The sequence below is a fragment of the Oryctolagus cuniculus genome, chromosome 2 (genome assembly GCF_964237555.1).
Source record: "Oryctolagus cuniculus chromosome 2, mOryCun1.1, whole genome shotgun sequence".
In the NCBI taxonomy this organism is placed as follows: Eukaryota; Metazoa; Chordata; class Mammalia; order Lagomorpha; family Leporidae; genus Oryctolagus; species Oryctolagus cuniculus.
Genome location: NC_091433.1, coordinates 148808105 through 148825799, shown reverse-complemented (window position 1 = coordinate 148825799; position 17695 = coordinate 148808105). Strand labels below are relative to the sequence as shown.

Sequence of the window (17695 nt, the reverse complement as noted above, 5' to 3'; positions counted from 1 at the left end):
AAAATTTCTAAAATGGTTGCCTGCTTCACCTAAAACAGAAGCTGGATTCTGTTTCTTTCTGAAACACCTCACCCACTGACATATAGTGGCATAGTCACATGAGTGCTAAATCTGACTTAGAGAACCTTACCATGCTAGTCTCTCTACCCAGAATACCTGGAACCTTTCCTTTGTTAAATCAACACCTGTTCATTCTTCAAATCTCAACCTAAGGGTCTTTTTAAGCATCTTTCTCCAATATACTACACTAGACCACAACCCTACTCCCCTGCTCCTCACCTTTAACACTTTCAAAGCAAAACCAGAAAGTTATATACCCTGATTTCTTTTTACTCCTGAAACACTAAGTATCTAATTTCTTTTATTGTCTTGATCTTTCCCATTAGCTGATAAATTGTTCCCTGTTATGCACTCCAAGTGTTGAAATGCACAATGCCCAAACATGTTCTCCTATATTTTCTGGACGAATTATAATTATAATAATTTATTATATAGTAATTATGTATTATATAATAACATATGATTATATAAATATATACTATAATTATAAAATACTATACTAATTATATAATTATTATAATAACCAATAGTGGGATTTTTCAAATCAATACATATAAGAATATTTATAAGGTATGTATTGTTTATAAAGAATTCAAAGACTTTAGGTAAGGTAAATATTCCCAAAACCAAGACAGTAGTTAACATGAAGTATTTACCTTTCGAACTACGATTGCATCATGGTTGAGATTCTCAACAAAAAACCGTATGGCACGAAGAGGCAACACTCGGTCATCTCTTAAGAGCAGAGACAGAAGTCCAATGCCTATGTGTTCGAATTTCCAGGGCCTTACAGGGGTGGGGGGCGGGGAGAAGATCACAAAGGTGTCACTAATAAAACCATTATAATGAAGAATGCTGTTTCTATCTCCAATTCCAAACTTTCCCTCCATCTCCTCCTATCTTAGTTTTCTTTTAAATACACAAGACACAGTGTAATTTTTGTGTGTGACAGAACCTTTCATGGTCTTTCACACAGAAAATTTAAAAGAAATACTCTGAAAATTTAAAAAAAATTTTTTCACACTTACAGATTTCTCTGCTCCACACCATCTAGCAAAGTGTTTACCAAATTTTCATAGTTCCTTAAAGAAAAACAAAATCAGGTGAAGTACTGTTTTACTGTAATACTAAGATGGGAACATCAAATAATGTTAACAAATCTGAATTCTAGCCCAATTTTCTTCCCCTTACTTCCCACTGCCTGATGGTAAAGGCCTTGTAGGAACAAAGAGTGAAAAGCAGATGAATGGATGAAGACATGAGGGAAGAAAGGAGGTACAGGAGGTTAGGTACAGTGAACCTCTCAAGTGTTCCTGAGTGAGCATTCAAAGGCACATCTTTGAGCACTAAGGCATTTAGTTACAAGTGTTCTATTTATATGGCACTCTGGGTATCTATAGGCTATCTTATTGGGGAATTTATTATTTATAAAGGCATTTTAGAAAGCAGCAAGAAGGTATATACTAAGTCACATACTAATTATAAAGCAAAAAAAAAAAAAAAAAAAAAAAAAGAAATCACGCTAAATCCACTGCTTGAGTGTTATCACTGAAACACTAAGTGCTTTGGTTCCAAGAACTAAAAAACAGTTTAGTAATGTCCTAATACCAAATATGATCAGAAAATAATTATTATGAGTTATTAAGTTCATGTACTGAACTTGAATTTAGGGCTCAACAACTGATATATACCAGTTATGTTATTTTGAAATGTTATAATTTTAAAAATTGAAGAGCATTAATACTAAAAAAAGATGCAATATTGAAATAACTATTTTAGGCTGGTGTTTTCCACCTCAACAGGTCAAAGTGAAAAACTCAGAGATCCTTACAGCAATTTTGTCTTTTTTTTTTTTTCAAAAGTCAATGTGTAAAAATAAGTAGTTATGGTACATCTATATTTCAGAGAGATTTAAAATTTAATATCTACATTGTCTATGTTAGCAGCTATTCATTACCTTAGGGCATCAGCATTCTTCTCTTGCTGGCGTTTAAGTCCTTCTTTAATTTTCTCTGGACTAAGCAATGTCTCGTTGACAGAGGGGTTTTTTGATTGCTGAAGTAATTCTGCTATTTCAACACATGACTCTGGAATCTTATGAAAAAAATCAGGAAAAAAATGATATTCTGACACACCCAAAAATATGCCATGCTAGAGTTAAGTGAAGAAGTGAGACCTAAAAGGCCACATATTATTCCATTTATAAAATATCTAATAACAGGCAAATTCACACGGAAAAAAAAGTAGATTAGTTATCCAGTGGCTATAGGTGCTGCGGAAGCAGGAAGCAACTGCAACTGGGTAAAAGGTTTCTCTGTGGGTGATGAAAATGTTCTATGATTTGAGTTGTGATGGTTACACAACCCTGTGAATATATGATTGTGAACATGTACCTGTACAACTGAACGAGGTAAGTGTTTTGTGTAGCAGTTAAGATGCCACTTGAGATAACTGCCCCCCACCCCTTTCTGGAGTGCCTAGTTTTAAGTCCAAGCTCCGCTCCCAACTAGCTTCCTGCTGAGGCAGAAAGTGATGGCTTAAGAAGTTGGGTCACTGCCACCCACACAGGAAACTGGCTCCTGGCTTCAGTGTGGTAAGCCCCCGCTATAGAAGACATGTAGGGAGAGTAAACCAGTGGATAGGAGATCTGTCTGTTTTCACATAAATAAAATTATTTCTTTTTTGGCATGTGAGCTATAGCTCAAGTCAAAAAAGTGTAATGATAGTTGCAAAGAACAAGACTATCTTATTTAAAAAGGAAGAGAGGGGTCAGTGTTGTGGCATAGCAGGCTAAGCAGCCACTTGCAACAGCAGCATCCCATATTCTGTAAGCACTGTCAGTTCAAGTCCCAGCTGTTCTGCTTCCAGTTTGCTGCCTGTTAATGCACCTAGGGATGATGCCTATTGCTTAGGTCCCGGACATTGACACAGGGACCAAGATGGAGTTCTTGGTCCCTGGTTTGAGCCTGGCCAAGTCTTGGCTTGGAAGGCATTTGGGGACTAGAAGACCTTTCTCTGTTTCTCTCACTGTGATACTCTGCCTTGAAATAAGTAAATAATAAATCTTTAACAAATAACAAAGGGGGGGGGCACTATTGTGGCACAGTGGGTAAAGACAGGGCCTGCAACACCAGCATACCATATGGGTACCAGTTCATGTGCTGTCAGCTCATCTTCCAGTCTAGCTCCCTAATAGCCTGGGAAAAGCAGAAGACAGTCTAAGTGTTTGGAGACCTGACACCCATATGGAAATTCAGACGAAGTTCCTGGATCCTGTCTCTTTCTGTCTCTCTCTTTCCTTGCATCTCCCTCTCTCGTCCTTCCTCTCTGTAACTCTGACTTTCAAAATAAAAACATTCTTAATGTTCATGAATTGGAAGAATCAATTTCATAAAAATGTCCATTCTCCCAAAAGCAATTTATAGATTCAATGCAATACCAATCAAAATACCAAAATATTCTTCTCAGATCTAGAAAAATTGATGCTGAAATTCATATGGAAACACAGGAGACCTCAAATAGCTAAAGTAATTTTATAAAACAATAACAAAGGCAGAGGCATCACAATACTAGACTACAAGACATTCTACAGGGCAGTGATAATCAAAACAGCCTGGTACTGGTACAAAAACAAATGGATAGAACAATGGAACAGAATAGAAACACCAGATATCAACCCAAACATCTATAACCAACTTATATTTGATCAAGGAGCTAAAATCAATTTCTGGAGCAAGGACAGTCTATTCAACAAATGGTTGAAAATTGGATTTCCACAAACAGAAGTATAAAGCATTACCCCTACCTTACACCTTACACAAAAATCCACTCAACATGGATTAAAGACATAAATTTACAATCCAATGCCATAAAATTATTAAAGAACACTGGAAAAACCCTGCCAAGATATTGCCACAGGCAAAGACTTCTTGGAAAAGACCCCAGAGGCACAGGCAGCAAAAGCCAAAATTAACAACTGGGATTACATCAAATCAAGAAGTTTCTGTACCGCAGAAGAAAGAGACAGGGAAGTGAAGAGGCAACTGAAGGAATGGGACAAGTTATTTGCAAACTATGTAAGTGACAAAGGATTAATAACCAGAATCTACAAAGAGATCAAGAAAATCCACAAAACAAAACAAAAAAACCAAACAACCCACTCAAGAGATGGGCCAAGGACTTAGACACTTTTCAAAAGAAGACATCCAAACAGTCAACACACATGAAACAATGTTCAGGATCACTAGCCATCAGGGCAATGCAAATCAAAACCACAATGAGGTTTCACCTCACTCCGGTTACAATGGCTCAACATACAGAAATCAACAAACAACAGATGCTGGAGAGGATGTGGGGAAAAAGGCATACTAACTCACTGTTGGTGGGAATGCAAACTGGTAAAGCCACTGTGGAAGAGAGTTTGGAGATTCCTCAGAAATCTCAATATAGTCCTACCACACGACCCAGCCATCCCACTCCTCGGAATTTACCCAAGGGAAATTAAATTGGCAAATAAAAGAGCTATATCTGCACCTCAATGTTTATTGCAGCTCAATTCACAATAGTTAAGACGTGGAATCAACCTAAATGCCCATCAACAGAAGACTGGATAAAGAAATTATGGGATATGTACTCTATGGAATACTACTCAGCGGTTAAACAAACAAAAAAAATCCGGCCATTTGCAACAAAATGCAGGAATCTGGGCAACATGAGGCTGAGTGAAATAAGCCAGTCCCAAAGGGACAAATATCATATGTTCTCCCTGATCTGTGACAACTAACTGAGCACCTAAAAGGAAACCTGTAGAAGTGAAACTGACACTATGAGAAGCAATGCCATGATCAGTGCTTGTCCTGTCAAGGAACAACTTACTATTTTATTCTTTTCAGTATTTTTTTTCTACTTAATACCATTGGTTGAACTCTTAACACAGAAATATTCTTACGTGTTTAATTCCAATTGAAAATTGATCCCCGTAAAAACTTAAGTGTGGGAATAAGAGAGGGAGGAGATGTACAGTTTGGCACATGTTCACATGGAATTACACCTAAGGGTAAAGCTAAAAATTTGCCAGGGCTGATGCTGTGGCACAGTGAGTTAAAGCCCCAGCCTGCAGCGCCAGCATCCCATAGGTGCTGGCTCAAGACCGGGCTGCTCCACTGCCAATCAAGCTCTCTACTATGGCCTGGGAAAGCAGTAGAAGATGGCCCAACTCCTTGGGCCCCTGCACCTGTGTGGGAGACCTGGAAGAAGCTCCTGGCTCCTCCTGGCTTTGGATTAGGTCAGCTCTGGCCATTGCGGTCATTTGGGGAATGAACCAGCAGAATAGAAGACCTCTCTCTCTGGTTCTAACACTGTGCTTGAAATCAATTAAGTTGCCAGGTACTAATGCCATCGTATATGTTAAAGTGATCATATTAAGTGTGTAACTGATCATACAGATAGTGTCAAAGGAATCACATAAATAAGACCAAGTGACTGCTAATAATAATTGATAGAATAAAAGGAGAGAATGATCCAACATGGGAAACTGGCCACACAGCAGACTCATAGAATGACAAATGCCCTAAATAGCACTCTGACCTCAGAATCAGTCCTCAAGGCATTTGGATCTGGCTGAAAAGCCCATCAGAGCATTTCAGGCATGGAAAGCCAAGACACTGTGGCAAAAAAATGATCTACACAAAGGAACTCCATGAGATCCCAGTGGAAAGAAGGGGCCAAAGAAGGAGGTACTTTTCTTTGAAGGCAGGCAAGAACTTCCACTTTATGGCCCTGTCTAAATGCTGACAGAGTTTGTGGACTCAAAAGGTTTCCATAGCCTTTGCAGCTCACGACAAGAGCCTCTGGTGATCACTGATGTCATAAATGAGAGTGTCAATTGCTAAATCAATGAAAGGAGTCACTGTGCACTTGCTCCAAACGTAGGACCTCTGTTCTTAATGAGTTGTACATATGAGAATTAATGGTAAAACTTGTCTTCAAATAGTACTTATACTTTGGGTGTCTGTGTGAGTGCAAACTGTTGAAATCTTTACTTAGTATGTAGTTGATCTTCTGTATATAATTAAAAATGAATCTTAACGAAGACTGGGATGGGAGAGGAAATAAGAGGTGGGATGGTTTGGGGGTGGTAAGGCGGGTATGAGGGGAAGAACCAGTATATTCCAAAAGCTGTTGACTATGAAATTTGTACTTATTAAAGAAAAGCTTTCAAAAAATAATCAGCATTTTACAAATGAAGCGGTAGACAAATATGGGATAATGCAAACTATAACAATGTAGTAACCTTTATAACCTCTTGGTAGAAAACAATAGACATGCTCCAAGTTGCCACTCCACCCTGTTATCTATAGTAAAGATCATTAAAAGAACAAAATGGAAATAAAAAACAAAAGCTTTTTAAAGAAGTTAGAATCAAATGCCATAACATATTCATTAAAGGGGGGGGGGCATTTTAACAAGGTAGTATCTCCACTAAAATATGAATGAAGAAACGGTTTTGCTTACTTTGAAGTCCAAGCCGATTGTTTCATATTGCCGATGAATCTTTTCTGCAAGATCATCAAACAGTCTCACTATTGATGGCTTTTCTAGTGACATTGCTTGGCTAAGCCCTGAAGAAACAATTGCTGGCCATGTCTGTACAATACAGTCCCAGTCATGAAGATTTGCCAGGCACACACCACTGTGATTTCCAAGGAGACAATATAATGCACCCTGCAGGAAAAAAATAAATTTATATGGAAGATAGTATGCATCATTTAGTTTCAGCCAAAGCACTTAATTGTTTTTAAATTTACATTGATTACTTAAATGTTTAATGTTGGTTGGTAAAACAGGCTCACAATAAAAATGTGAATTTGATATTTAATTATATGACATACACTTTATTTTTTCTGATTCATTTAATAGATGATTTATTCAGAGAATGGCTGCTAGTAAGAATGTAAGAATATTCCATTCTACTCTTTTACTGTAACAAAGGTTATAAAAGATGCCACTCTATCTTAGAACAAATGGTCTGAAATACCTGGCTGCCAAGAATTTTACTAAATAAATAAAATTAATTAATTATACTGTGCAGTTTATTCACTCCACTCTGCTCTCTACAGGTTCTATGTAAGGTTCTGTGATAACCCTGATTCTTTGACTTAGCTAATTTTTCACTTTTGATCTTATACAACCTGATTCTATCCATTTAAATTGCTCTCAACAAGATCAACAAGATACTATTCAATGAGTTGGGCCCCCTCTGACATTTGACAACAGAGGTCAAGTGAACATGTTCTATAAAGGGCCAGAAAGTAAACAGTGAGCTATCTGTCTCTGTCTCAAATACTCATCTCTTCACTGATGCATGTCAACAGCCATACACAATACACAGAAGAATGGACATGGTAGTTTCAATAAAGCTTTACTCACAAAAGCAAGTAACTGAGCCTCAGTTGTAATTTGTTGATGTCTACCTTAAAAGCTAACGTCAAGGAATATGTTCTGTGCTTGTTTTAAATTCACTCTAGAATCCTAGCACTACTGACACGAGTTTCCCTTTCTCTTTGCCTCCTGTGATTCTTCATTTCTTGATACTTCTGACTTTGTCTATTTCAGTCAACTCCTGTGCCCAGAGTTTCTCAACACATGTCCCTTGTTTCTTTTCTCACCCTCCTTGTAGGCTTTCTTACCCATGCTCAAAGACTCAATTTGTCATCAACAGATATGAAAATGGTGTCTTTAAACTCATGTCCAAGTGCCAACTGCCTCTTAGTTTATAGGAAACACTTCAATTTTTAAATGTTTAAATAAACTAATTCATCATCTATTCTCACTAGTCTCTTTCTCTGATATGTTCAACAAACACTGCACAATCCCAGAGCTTAGTAATTTTGGTATCTTTTTTCAGCACCCTCACATTCATCCATCAAGTTCAATCTATTCTCTCTCCTGAATCATTGTCCATGGGTAAAATTCTCTCGATGTGATGGTATTAACAATCATACCTTATCTTTTTTTTTTTTTTTTTTTTTAAGATTTATTTATTTGAAAGGCAGGTACAGAGAGGCAGAGAGAGAGACAGAGAGAGAGAGAAGGAGAAGTCTTCCATCCATTGGATCACTTCCCACATGGTCGCAATGGCTGTAGCTGTGCTGATCTGAAGCCAGGATTCTTCTGAGTCTCCCACACAGGTGCAGGGGCTCAAGGACCTGGGCCATCCTCTGTTGCTTTCCCAGGCCATAGCATGGAGCTGGACTGGAAGTGGAGCAGTAGGGAATTGAACTGGCCCATATAGGATGCTAGCCCTGCAGGAGGCAGCTTTACCCACTGTGACACAGCGCCAGCCCCTCTTATTTACATTCTATGGCTCCCTATGGGATGTAATGTCCCAGGTAATTCCTTCATGCTGATCATACTACCTTTTTTTTTTTTTTTTAAGATTTATTATTTATTTGAAAGTCAGAATTACACAGAGAGAGGAGAGGCAGAGAGAGAGAGAAAGGTCTTCCATCCAATGGCTCACTCCCCAGTTGGCTGCAACACCCGGAGCTATGCCGATCTGAAGCCAGGAACCAGGAGCCTCTTCTGGGTCTCCACATGGGTGCAGGGGCCCAAGGACTTGGGCCATCTTCCACTGCTCTCCCAGGCCATAGCAGAGAGCTGGATCAGAAGAGGAGCAGCCAGGACTAGAACCGGCGCCCATATGGGATGCTGGTGCTTCAGGGCAGGGCGTTAATGTGCTGCGCCATAGCACCGGCCCCATACTACTTTCAACTTTTTAATATTTCATCTCTCTTATGGGCCAGCTAAATTACTCAGCCGCTAGTGTTCAATTAAAAGAATTCTTTTTCTCAGGGAGTTATGCACTCCGTATTTTCTCCTTCATAATACTGATCATAAACACAGATAAATACATAAAGAATTAGGGAATAAAAAAAGACTACACCTGTTAAAAGGAAATTTGTACTTATGTCCTTTACTTTAAAATATATTTAAAAGTAAGTCATTGGACAGATATTTAGTATGACAAATATAAAATTTTAAATACAGAATCTGGTGGTTATAGGAGGTTCACGGCAGACTTCTTTCAACTTCTCTATAATGAAAACTTTCCTAGTCAAAGAAAACAAAACCTGTACCTTGAACTGTTGTTGCGTAACATCTTTTCTATCAGGCCGTAAGAATTCCAAAACTAAGGGGATGATATCTCTGCAACAGAAGTTATATGCTCCCAGGGCAGCAAAAAATGTTTGCTGAGCCTTATTTCTGACCTGCAGAAAGTATTATTAACAAAAGACTTTAAGTGGCAGAAAAAAAAAACACAACTCCTTACTGAATTATCAAAAAGTAATAATATAAATGTTATCTAATTAACAGCAAAATAGATCAGAAGGTATATGCTAAAAAATGAATATATTATTATCTTCATATTAAAAGAAAAGTACATTACCACCAACTAACCAAATCCAAATTATAGATTATGTTGGTTCAAATAGTTCTGATAAAGGGGAAATCAAAAGGAGTCAACAGGCATTTTTTTAAAAAACACAGATAAAATAATCAGACCATTAAAGCACTTGGGCCATCTTCCACTGCTTTCCCAGGACATTAGCAGGGAGCTCAATGGGAGGTGGAGCAGCTGGGACTCACAGGTGCCCATATGGGATGCAGGAATGAGCTTAACCTGCTGCACTATAATGCCAGCCCTGAATTTAACCTTTTCAAAGCATGCCATAAATACAGCCTCACATATTTTGAACCCAAAGGATTCATTTATATGGATTTATAAACAAAGAGCTATTTAAACAGTGGATAATAACTGATTTTTTAAAAAAGTAACATACATATTTTTAAATCTTAAGAGGGAATTTCTGGGGTAGAAACCAGTTATCTGATCTACATCATTTTGCAAAGATAAAGTAAGTGCCTGTACTTTGATTTCTTACTTTTTCCAGTTAACTGTGCTTGGGGATAACGTCTTGGTCTATGCTAAAGGACTGACCCTAAAATTATATGGCCTTCATAGACTGGCCTTACAATTTAATTTAATTAAGTGCCAGTAGCACCATGCCAGGACTGTCTTTCAACTTTATATTAAGAAACAAAATCGAGGAGCAATTCCAAACAGTAAAATTACATATTATTAAAAAACAGTAGCAAAATTAACTTGAATATATTGGCAATATGAAGTGTTTCCTGAGCCAATATGAATTAAAGGGCCCTTGCCTTTAGTTCTGGTTTTCTTACTTCCTACCAGGTTGACCATGACATGTAATAAAATGGGAGTGTTAGGATGACAGTCTGTAGACAAGCCTTACCTGACTGTAGGAACTTGTGGATAAACGAAGAAGGTCTCTAATCATATCTTGATGTATCTTTTTATATTCACAACCCTCGACAGTTAGTGTTCTTAACTAAGAAAACAATACAAACCAAAGTGTTTGTTGAAAGTTTATTAGGAAAAACATAAATAAGTAAATAAACATAGGAAAACTGGCATTTAAAAAAGTCACAAGTGAAAAAGCAATTTACCTCATGTTGCAACATTACTCTGTCAATCAACAGTGCTCTGATATGTTGTTTTTTCCCATGGAGCTGGAAAACAAAGCAGCAAACACCTCAAGATTTTCCCAAAATGATTTCAACAACAGACTCCTTTGAATCCCTTAATGAAAAATTACTTCAAAAAAGGTCCATGGTAGTCCCAACGCTGAAAGGTGGGGGTAATTATTATTATTTTTTAAAGAGTTATTTATTTGAAAGTCAGAGTTACACAGAGAGAGAAGTGGGGAGTGGTCTTCTACTTGGCTGGCTCACTCTCCAGTTGGCCGCAACTCCATATAATTATGCAACTCTGTATCTTTCTCCAGCCCAGAGCTCGGCTGATCTGAAGACAGGAGCCAGGAGCTTCTTCCAGATCTCCTATGAGGGTGCAGAGGTTCAAGAATCTGAGCCATCTTCCACTACTTTCCCAGGCTGTAGCAGATAGCTGGGTCGGAAGTAGAGCAGCCAAGACTTGAACCAGCATCCATATGGGATGCTGGCACTGCAGGCGGCAGCTTTACTGGCCATGGCACAGCGCTGGCCCCTAACTTCATTAATTCTAAACAAATACCATCTTGATGGTATTAATGTTAAGGCTAATAAGAGAATCACCTCCCTTTCATATCCAACACTGCTCTTTTCTGACAGGTTATTAACAGATCCAGATACGGAGAGCAACAGAGTTGTTTCTTACTCAGTTAAATACTCTAAGTAGAAAAAAAGGCTACTAAGAAAACTGCTCATCTGTTATATTAATAGCCTTTTAGGGTAACTCCAAGTTTACTACAGAATAGAGAATCATTTATATTGCTAAAAATTATAGTATTAGTACAAGCTTTAACACACATGATCTCCTACCTAGTCACCAAAATACATATCCATGTTTCAAAGATTGTTCTCTTTTCACATCTTCATCTAATTAGCCAGCAAGTACCCACAACTGCATCTTCTTCAAAATGCCTCATCTCCATCCCAATTGTAAGTGATTTCATTCAGGCTCTGTATCTTCACTTGGACTATAGTAGTTTAACAGCTCTCCCTGTTTCCAGTATCAATCTCCCAGCACTTATTTTTTCAGCTGTAGCAAAGCTTTTCAGTGTTAGTGAACTGAATACTGATCCTTCCAATGTCCAGCTCAGATCTACCTAAGAACCTTTCATGGCACCTGCACTACTAAATATGAAACCAAAGCATTTTTTCTCAACAAGCAAAATATAAACAACCTAGTTTACCCCCTACCACTCTTCCCTACAGCTACTGCTCCCTAAAACGTGCCACACTTTTTTTTATCTCCCTGCACTTGCATATGACATACCCTCTGTCTAAAATACTTAACACCACTTCTCTAAACAATTACTTCATATCATCTTTGAAGAACCGATTTCAGTAAATGTCTCTTATAAAAAGAAAGTCTTCCTACAGAAGAACAGTGCTATGAACACCTCCTGGCTCATTTAGGTGGTCCTCCTTCTTTGCTCCCAGAGAAGTTTACACAGATTTCTGCCAGAGCACAAATGCAATGTTATCTTTTTCTGATTTATTTACATGAAATGCAATGCTTTAAATTTATGCTTGTGACAATTCCTTATTTTTAATTCCTTCAAGCTTTTAGAAGGCAGGCTAAATACTGTTCTTCACATTTCTATTGGGAGTTCAGATACAATCATGGAAACTGATAGATGAATCTGCGCAAGGAAAATATATTTTCTTCCAGGACCCACTTGACTTACACTATGTTTTTTACAGTCGTTATGTATTTTTAAACGTGCTGCCTTGACTTATAGGGAAACTCGCTCTGTACAATGACTAATACCCAAATCAAAGTGTTATTACACATTTTTAAAAAAACTAATTTAAATACTTGGGTGAAAATACTGACCCGATTTTCCATTGATTTCTTCACTAAGTTAAAACTTTTCCATCGGGAGTCAAATTCATGCTTGTGAGATCCTTGGAATTGCAAAAGGTCTCCAATAATCTGTGTCACAAAATTTCAAATTTTATTTACAAGTCATCAAGTCAAGCCTAATCACAATAATTATGCAACTATCAAATGACAACTGTACCTTTATGATAAGAAACAATGACTTTGTATCATCTTCTGAATTAACAAGTATGTGGTCTACAATAGAAGAAAAAAAATTTTAGTTAAAATACTTTATGAACTACTCTATGAATCCCATTCCGTTAGTTAAAAGAGTTAGAGAGAGAGAACAAGAGACAGAGACAAAGATCTTCCATCCACGGTTCACTTCCAGATGACTGCAATGGGCCAGGCTGAAACCAGCAGCCAGGACCCTCTTGTGGATTTCCCACATGGGTAGCAGGGGCCAAAACACGTGGATCATACACACTCTTTTTTTTCACAGGGGATTAGCAGGGAGCTGATTACAAGTGGAGCAGCTGGGACACAAAAAGGCACTTTGCTGGTGTCACTGGTGGCAGCTTTACCTGCTACACCATTATGCTGGCCCCACCACTTAGAATTTAAAATGTTAAGTAAAAAGCATGCATGCTATAGAATATAATTCCTAACTATTTAATAGTACAAATAAGTGAAATGCACATATATACTTACTAAGAAGTTTCCTTATGACCCTAGCAATTGCTTCTCGATGGTTCTCTCTAGATAGATCTATTTAAAAAAAAAAAAATAGAAGGAATTTTAGACACAGAATGATCTTCAGACTTATCAAAATTTATAGCAGCAGCTTATGTTAAGAGGAGATAAAGTATCCGGGCAAAAAATAAGCAAGTCTATCTTTATCATAGTTGGATTAGTGGCTATGCAAGATGCAGAATAACTTCTAAAACCTCCACATTTGAAATGAACTATTTATAAAGCCTTATTGGCAGGATCATGAAAAAGACAAGGAGAAGAGGAAGAGAAAAACAATTTTTGCCAATATTTCAAATGCTCTAGTCATTAATTAGAGATCAGAAGTGTATGAATTTTTGAATTAGTCATTGGTAAGTCAACTCAAGAAAATAATTATACCTTAGCAATCAATGTACATAACTATTTATCCAGCAATGAAGAAATGTGCTAAGTATCTATTAGTGTTAGATTCAGAACATTAAATTAATACAATGAAATGTTTCCAATAAACATTACTAAAAAATTTAAATCACTACGATATGAAGATTATTAGAATATAAGGATTACAACATTTTCATTCACATCAAGTGTATCAGTCCTAAAAGAGTTCTACAATAAATGAACAGTATAAAAGCCTACTTCTGGGGGTGGTGATGTGGCACATCAGGTTAAAGCCACAGTCTGCAGCACTGACATCCCACATGGGCACCTACATCTGCATACATAAATCACTCAAATACTGATTTACTGATAGGTTTCTGTTTACTGGCTATTCTTTTTTTATTGTTATTTTTTAAAGATGTATTTATTTATTTGAAAGGCAAAGTTAGAGAGACAGAGACATAGAAAGACAGACAGAACCCTCCCATCTGCTGGCTCACTCCCTAAATAGCCCTATCAGCCAGGGCAGGGCTGGGCTGAAGCTAGGAGCTTCCTCTGAGTCTCACACATGGGTGGCAGGAACCCAAGGATTTGTGCCATCTTCTGCTCCCTTCTCAGGAGCATTAGCAGAGAACAGATTGGAGATAGAGCAGCCAGGACTTGAATTGGCACCCATATGGGATGCTGGTTTGCAGGCGGAAGCTTTTACCTGCAACACCAGAACGCTAGCCCCTACTGACTATTTAAAAAATTGTCTAGCCTCTCCAGAAAAAGTAAAAATGACTATTGTTCACTGTATTAATATCCATTTTTATAACAAAGAGACTAAGAAAACCCTAGCTATTAAACTATTCCATTTTAACACTTGGAGAGTAACTGACCAAAACAATGCACAGATTTACTCAGATTAGGAGTCACATACCATATTCAAGCCCAGTATACAACTTTGTCTCTTCCAAGGACACCATACTTGGTACCCTGTATAAAAACAAGAGTGCTTACACTTACTAATAATACCAATATGAAGCATCATGAAGGATTAAAGGAGAAAGTCTCATTGCTAGAATGTTTAAATTAAAACAAAAAAATGTTCTTTTATGAAATATAGATTTCCCATCTTCAACACTTCTTTATTCTATCCTTCTGAAGATTAACAATACATTTTTTACTGAAACATTAATCTTAAAGAAAATGTTAATTTAGTGACTTCAAGGAAAAAAATTCATCTCCCAAAGAAACATGTTGATATTTAATTTTCAATTGTAAAAGCTTAGATCTGATGATAAACTTTTATACCTTTACAAAGAAAAGTCAGCTTTAAAATGATTTAATAACAGTTAAAACTCACAATCAAATTTTATTAAGCATATATAATATAAGCTGCTTTAGATGATCAGCTCCTTTCCTCTTAAAACTAGCAAAAGGGATATTTCCTAACATCTGCAGCAAAATGCTACTCATTTTGAAGAAATTCAGATGCAAAAACATACTTTTTAATTAAAGAGCTGCCACAAAGAATTGTCACCACAATAAAATCTAGCTAAACTCATCAAATGGTTACATGTCACTTTTTAGGTATGCAAGAACAGATTTTATACAATAAGAATCTATCTACCTGAAATTCAATTTTCTTCAAAGAAAAAATAATTTCCAACATTTCAAAATATGAGGTTAAATTCAGTAGCTTATAAACAAAGATACATTACTTTCTAAGAAGAGGAACATGGGCACAAAGGTCCAGGAAACATGTAAGTATATTCATATGAGGCTAATTAATAAAGAGAAATTGTATTATTACTATTTATCACTGATGAACTGACCACTCAGCCCTTGTAATGAAGAAAATGCTAGTTTTTAACCAAACATACCCACAGATCTACTGCATACCTTTCAAAAGTTGTTCAATTAAACGGGTTATTTCCATGTCATTATTTGAGTTATGAATTCTGCTATTTATCTAAGTAATTGATAACATTATTATTAAAATGTCTGAATACTGAACTGTATTTTATGCCATACTTTGGTGCCTAGGATAGCAAAACCTTCTGAAGATGCAAAACAAAGCTGATAGCGTGGCTTCTGTTTTACTAACTTATTTCAAAACTTAGAAGTATTTTATAGGATAAAATGCTAGTTTGCTTTTTAAGAGACTTTGAAGTTCAAAATCCTGTTTAAATTTAGTTTTCATTCTATAAAGCCCCAACCTTTGGCAACAGCTTCCATATGCATCCTGAAAATTTGTGTGTGATCAAAAAGTACATAAATATCCAAAACCTGGTCGATAAAAAATAAACTCCAATTCCTTTACAATGAACTTTGAGTCAATTGAAATTAGATTTCATCAACAAAGAGAAAAGCCTGTGCTTAGAGAGTACTAAGGATAAAGCAAGAGGGTTACTGCCTCTCCCACCTCATTCTTGTTAGAGCACGGGTAAGTGCATGTCATAGACTGTCGTTTGAGAATACTTGTCTCCCCACTGCTTCTATAAACATAAGTAGTTTTCCAATGTACAGCTGTAATTATATCTTACCCAGTCCATAACTACTACCATGTAATAATCAATCAAGCATGAATTCTAATTATGGTCACATCACTCTTACAATTAAGATTTAAGAAGTAATCTCTATTATCATTTGACAGTTTGAAGTTTTGTTGTATGTTTTTCTGGTTCTAGTAATACCAATCACACTGTAATCGCATTTAAAAACAAATGGTAGGGCCAGCGCCGCAGCTCACTAGGCTAATCCTCCGCCTTGCAGCACTGGCACACCGGGTTCTAGTCCCGGTCGGGGCACCGGATTCTGTCCCGGCTGCCCCTCTTCCAGGCCAGCTCTCTGCTGTGGTCAGGGAGTGCAGTGGAGGATGGCCCAAGTGCTTGGGCCCTGCACCCCATGGGAGACCAGGAGAAGCGCCTGGCTCCTGCCATCGGATCAGCGCGGTGCGCCGGCTGCAGCGCACCAGCCGCGGCGGCCACTGGAGGGTGAACCAACGGCAAAAGGAAGACCTTTCTCTCTCTCTCTCACTGTCCACTCTGCCTGTCAAAAAAATTAAAAAAAAAAAAATGGTAGCAGAGTCCTTTTTGCTATTTCTTTTTAATCCATAGGTCAGTGAATCTCTTTCCTACTAAAAAATCTAAAGAAATAGTATTTTTTATTTAAAAAATGCCATCTTGTATAAGATTTTAAATATTAACATAATAAGAAAATAGGGTTGTTCCAGATACAGATATATATAAATATGTAAATAAGGTATCTAGTTAGATACATATTTCAGTTTTAATTTACTTCTTACCTACCACAAGCTCCTTTTATGCTTACCTAAGATTCAGATTTAATTTGATCTTTTCTTACATACCACAAATTAATCATACTCTAATTGAGCTGACATGTTTTATGCTAAGTATTTGTCAGCAAGTATAAATATTTACACAAAATATTTCTTCTGATCTTCTTCTTTTCACTACCCAAGGAAGACTTCCTGATTGTATCTCTATGGTCACATTATAGGCATAGGTGTTCCCAGGTTGTACTGCTCTGATAACTTTTAGTTATGTATGTTATGCTAGCTGAACAGACTTTAACATGCTGTCTACACTTACAGATCTATCTGCTGATTGAAAGCCACTCTAGAAGGGATGGCATTCCATATTAGAAAGACCGTTTGAGTCCTGGCTCTTCCTGTTAATGTGTCTGGGAAGTTAATAAGATGGCCCAAGTACTTGGGCCCCTATTACCGATATGGGAGGTAACGGTGGAGGGTTGCTGGTTCCTAGCTTCAACCTGGCCCAGACCAGCTTTGGTGGCCATTTGGGGAGTCAACCAGAGGGTGCCTCTCCATCTCTCCCTGTTGCTCTTTCAAATAAGTAAATAAATATTAAAAACAAAAGGCTAACGTAATAAGAATATATATAACTTTAATATCATCACTCTACCAATACTCATTCACTAGTTCATTTTATAAAACTAGTATCATTTCACTCCAGGAAGTAAATCTAATTCTGAGAAATAATTTCAACACATTTTAAGTGATACCATCTATATAATAAACTTAAATCAGTTTCATAGGTCCTAGAGTACCAAACCATCTAGTTTATTTAAAAAAAAGCCTTTCTA

The 17695-nt window shown here is 37.1% G+C and overlaps 1 protein-coding gene across 6 annotated transcripts in view; it reads right to left on the bottom strand.

Moving 5' to 3' along the window:
- The window catches only part of PSME4 (proteasome activator subunit 4), a 101612-nt gene that overhangs the window by 24251 nt on the left and 59666 nt on the right, over positions 1 to 17695 (bottom strand). For all 6 annotated transcript variants that reach the window (XM_051842889.2, XM_070069122.1, XM_051842887.2 and 3 more), the window contains 11 exons: positions 14505 to 14560; positions 13181 to 13237; positions 12669 to 12724; positions 12482 to 12580; positions 10591 to 10653; positions 10377 to 10472; positions 9198 to 9329; positions 6574 to 6783; positions 2018 to 2154; positions 1089 to 1142; positions 717 to 846 (listed from right to left, as the gene is read on the bottom strand). In XM_051842889.2, coding sequence (XP_051698849.1) covers positions 717 to 846; positions 1089 to 1142; positions 2018 to 2154; positions 6574 to 6783; positions 9198 to 9329; positions 10377 to 10472; positions 10591 to 10653; positions 12482 to 12580; positions 12669 to 12724; positions 13181 to 13237; positions 14505 to 14560 — 1090 coding nt within the window. The remainder of the gene's footprint in view (positions 1 to 716; positions 847 to 1088; positions 1143 to 2017; positions 2155 to 6573; positions 6784 to 9197; positions 9330 to 10376; positions 10473 to 10590; positions 10654 to 12481; positions 12581 to 12668; positions 12725 to 13180; positions 13238 to 14504; positions 14561 to 17695) is intronic.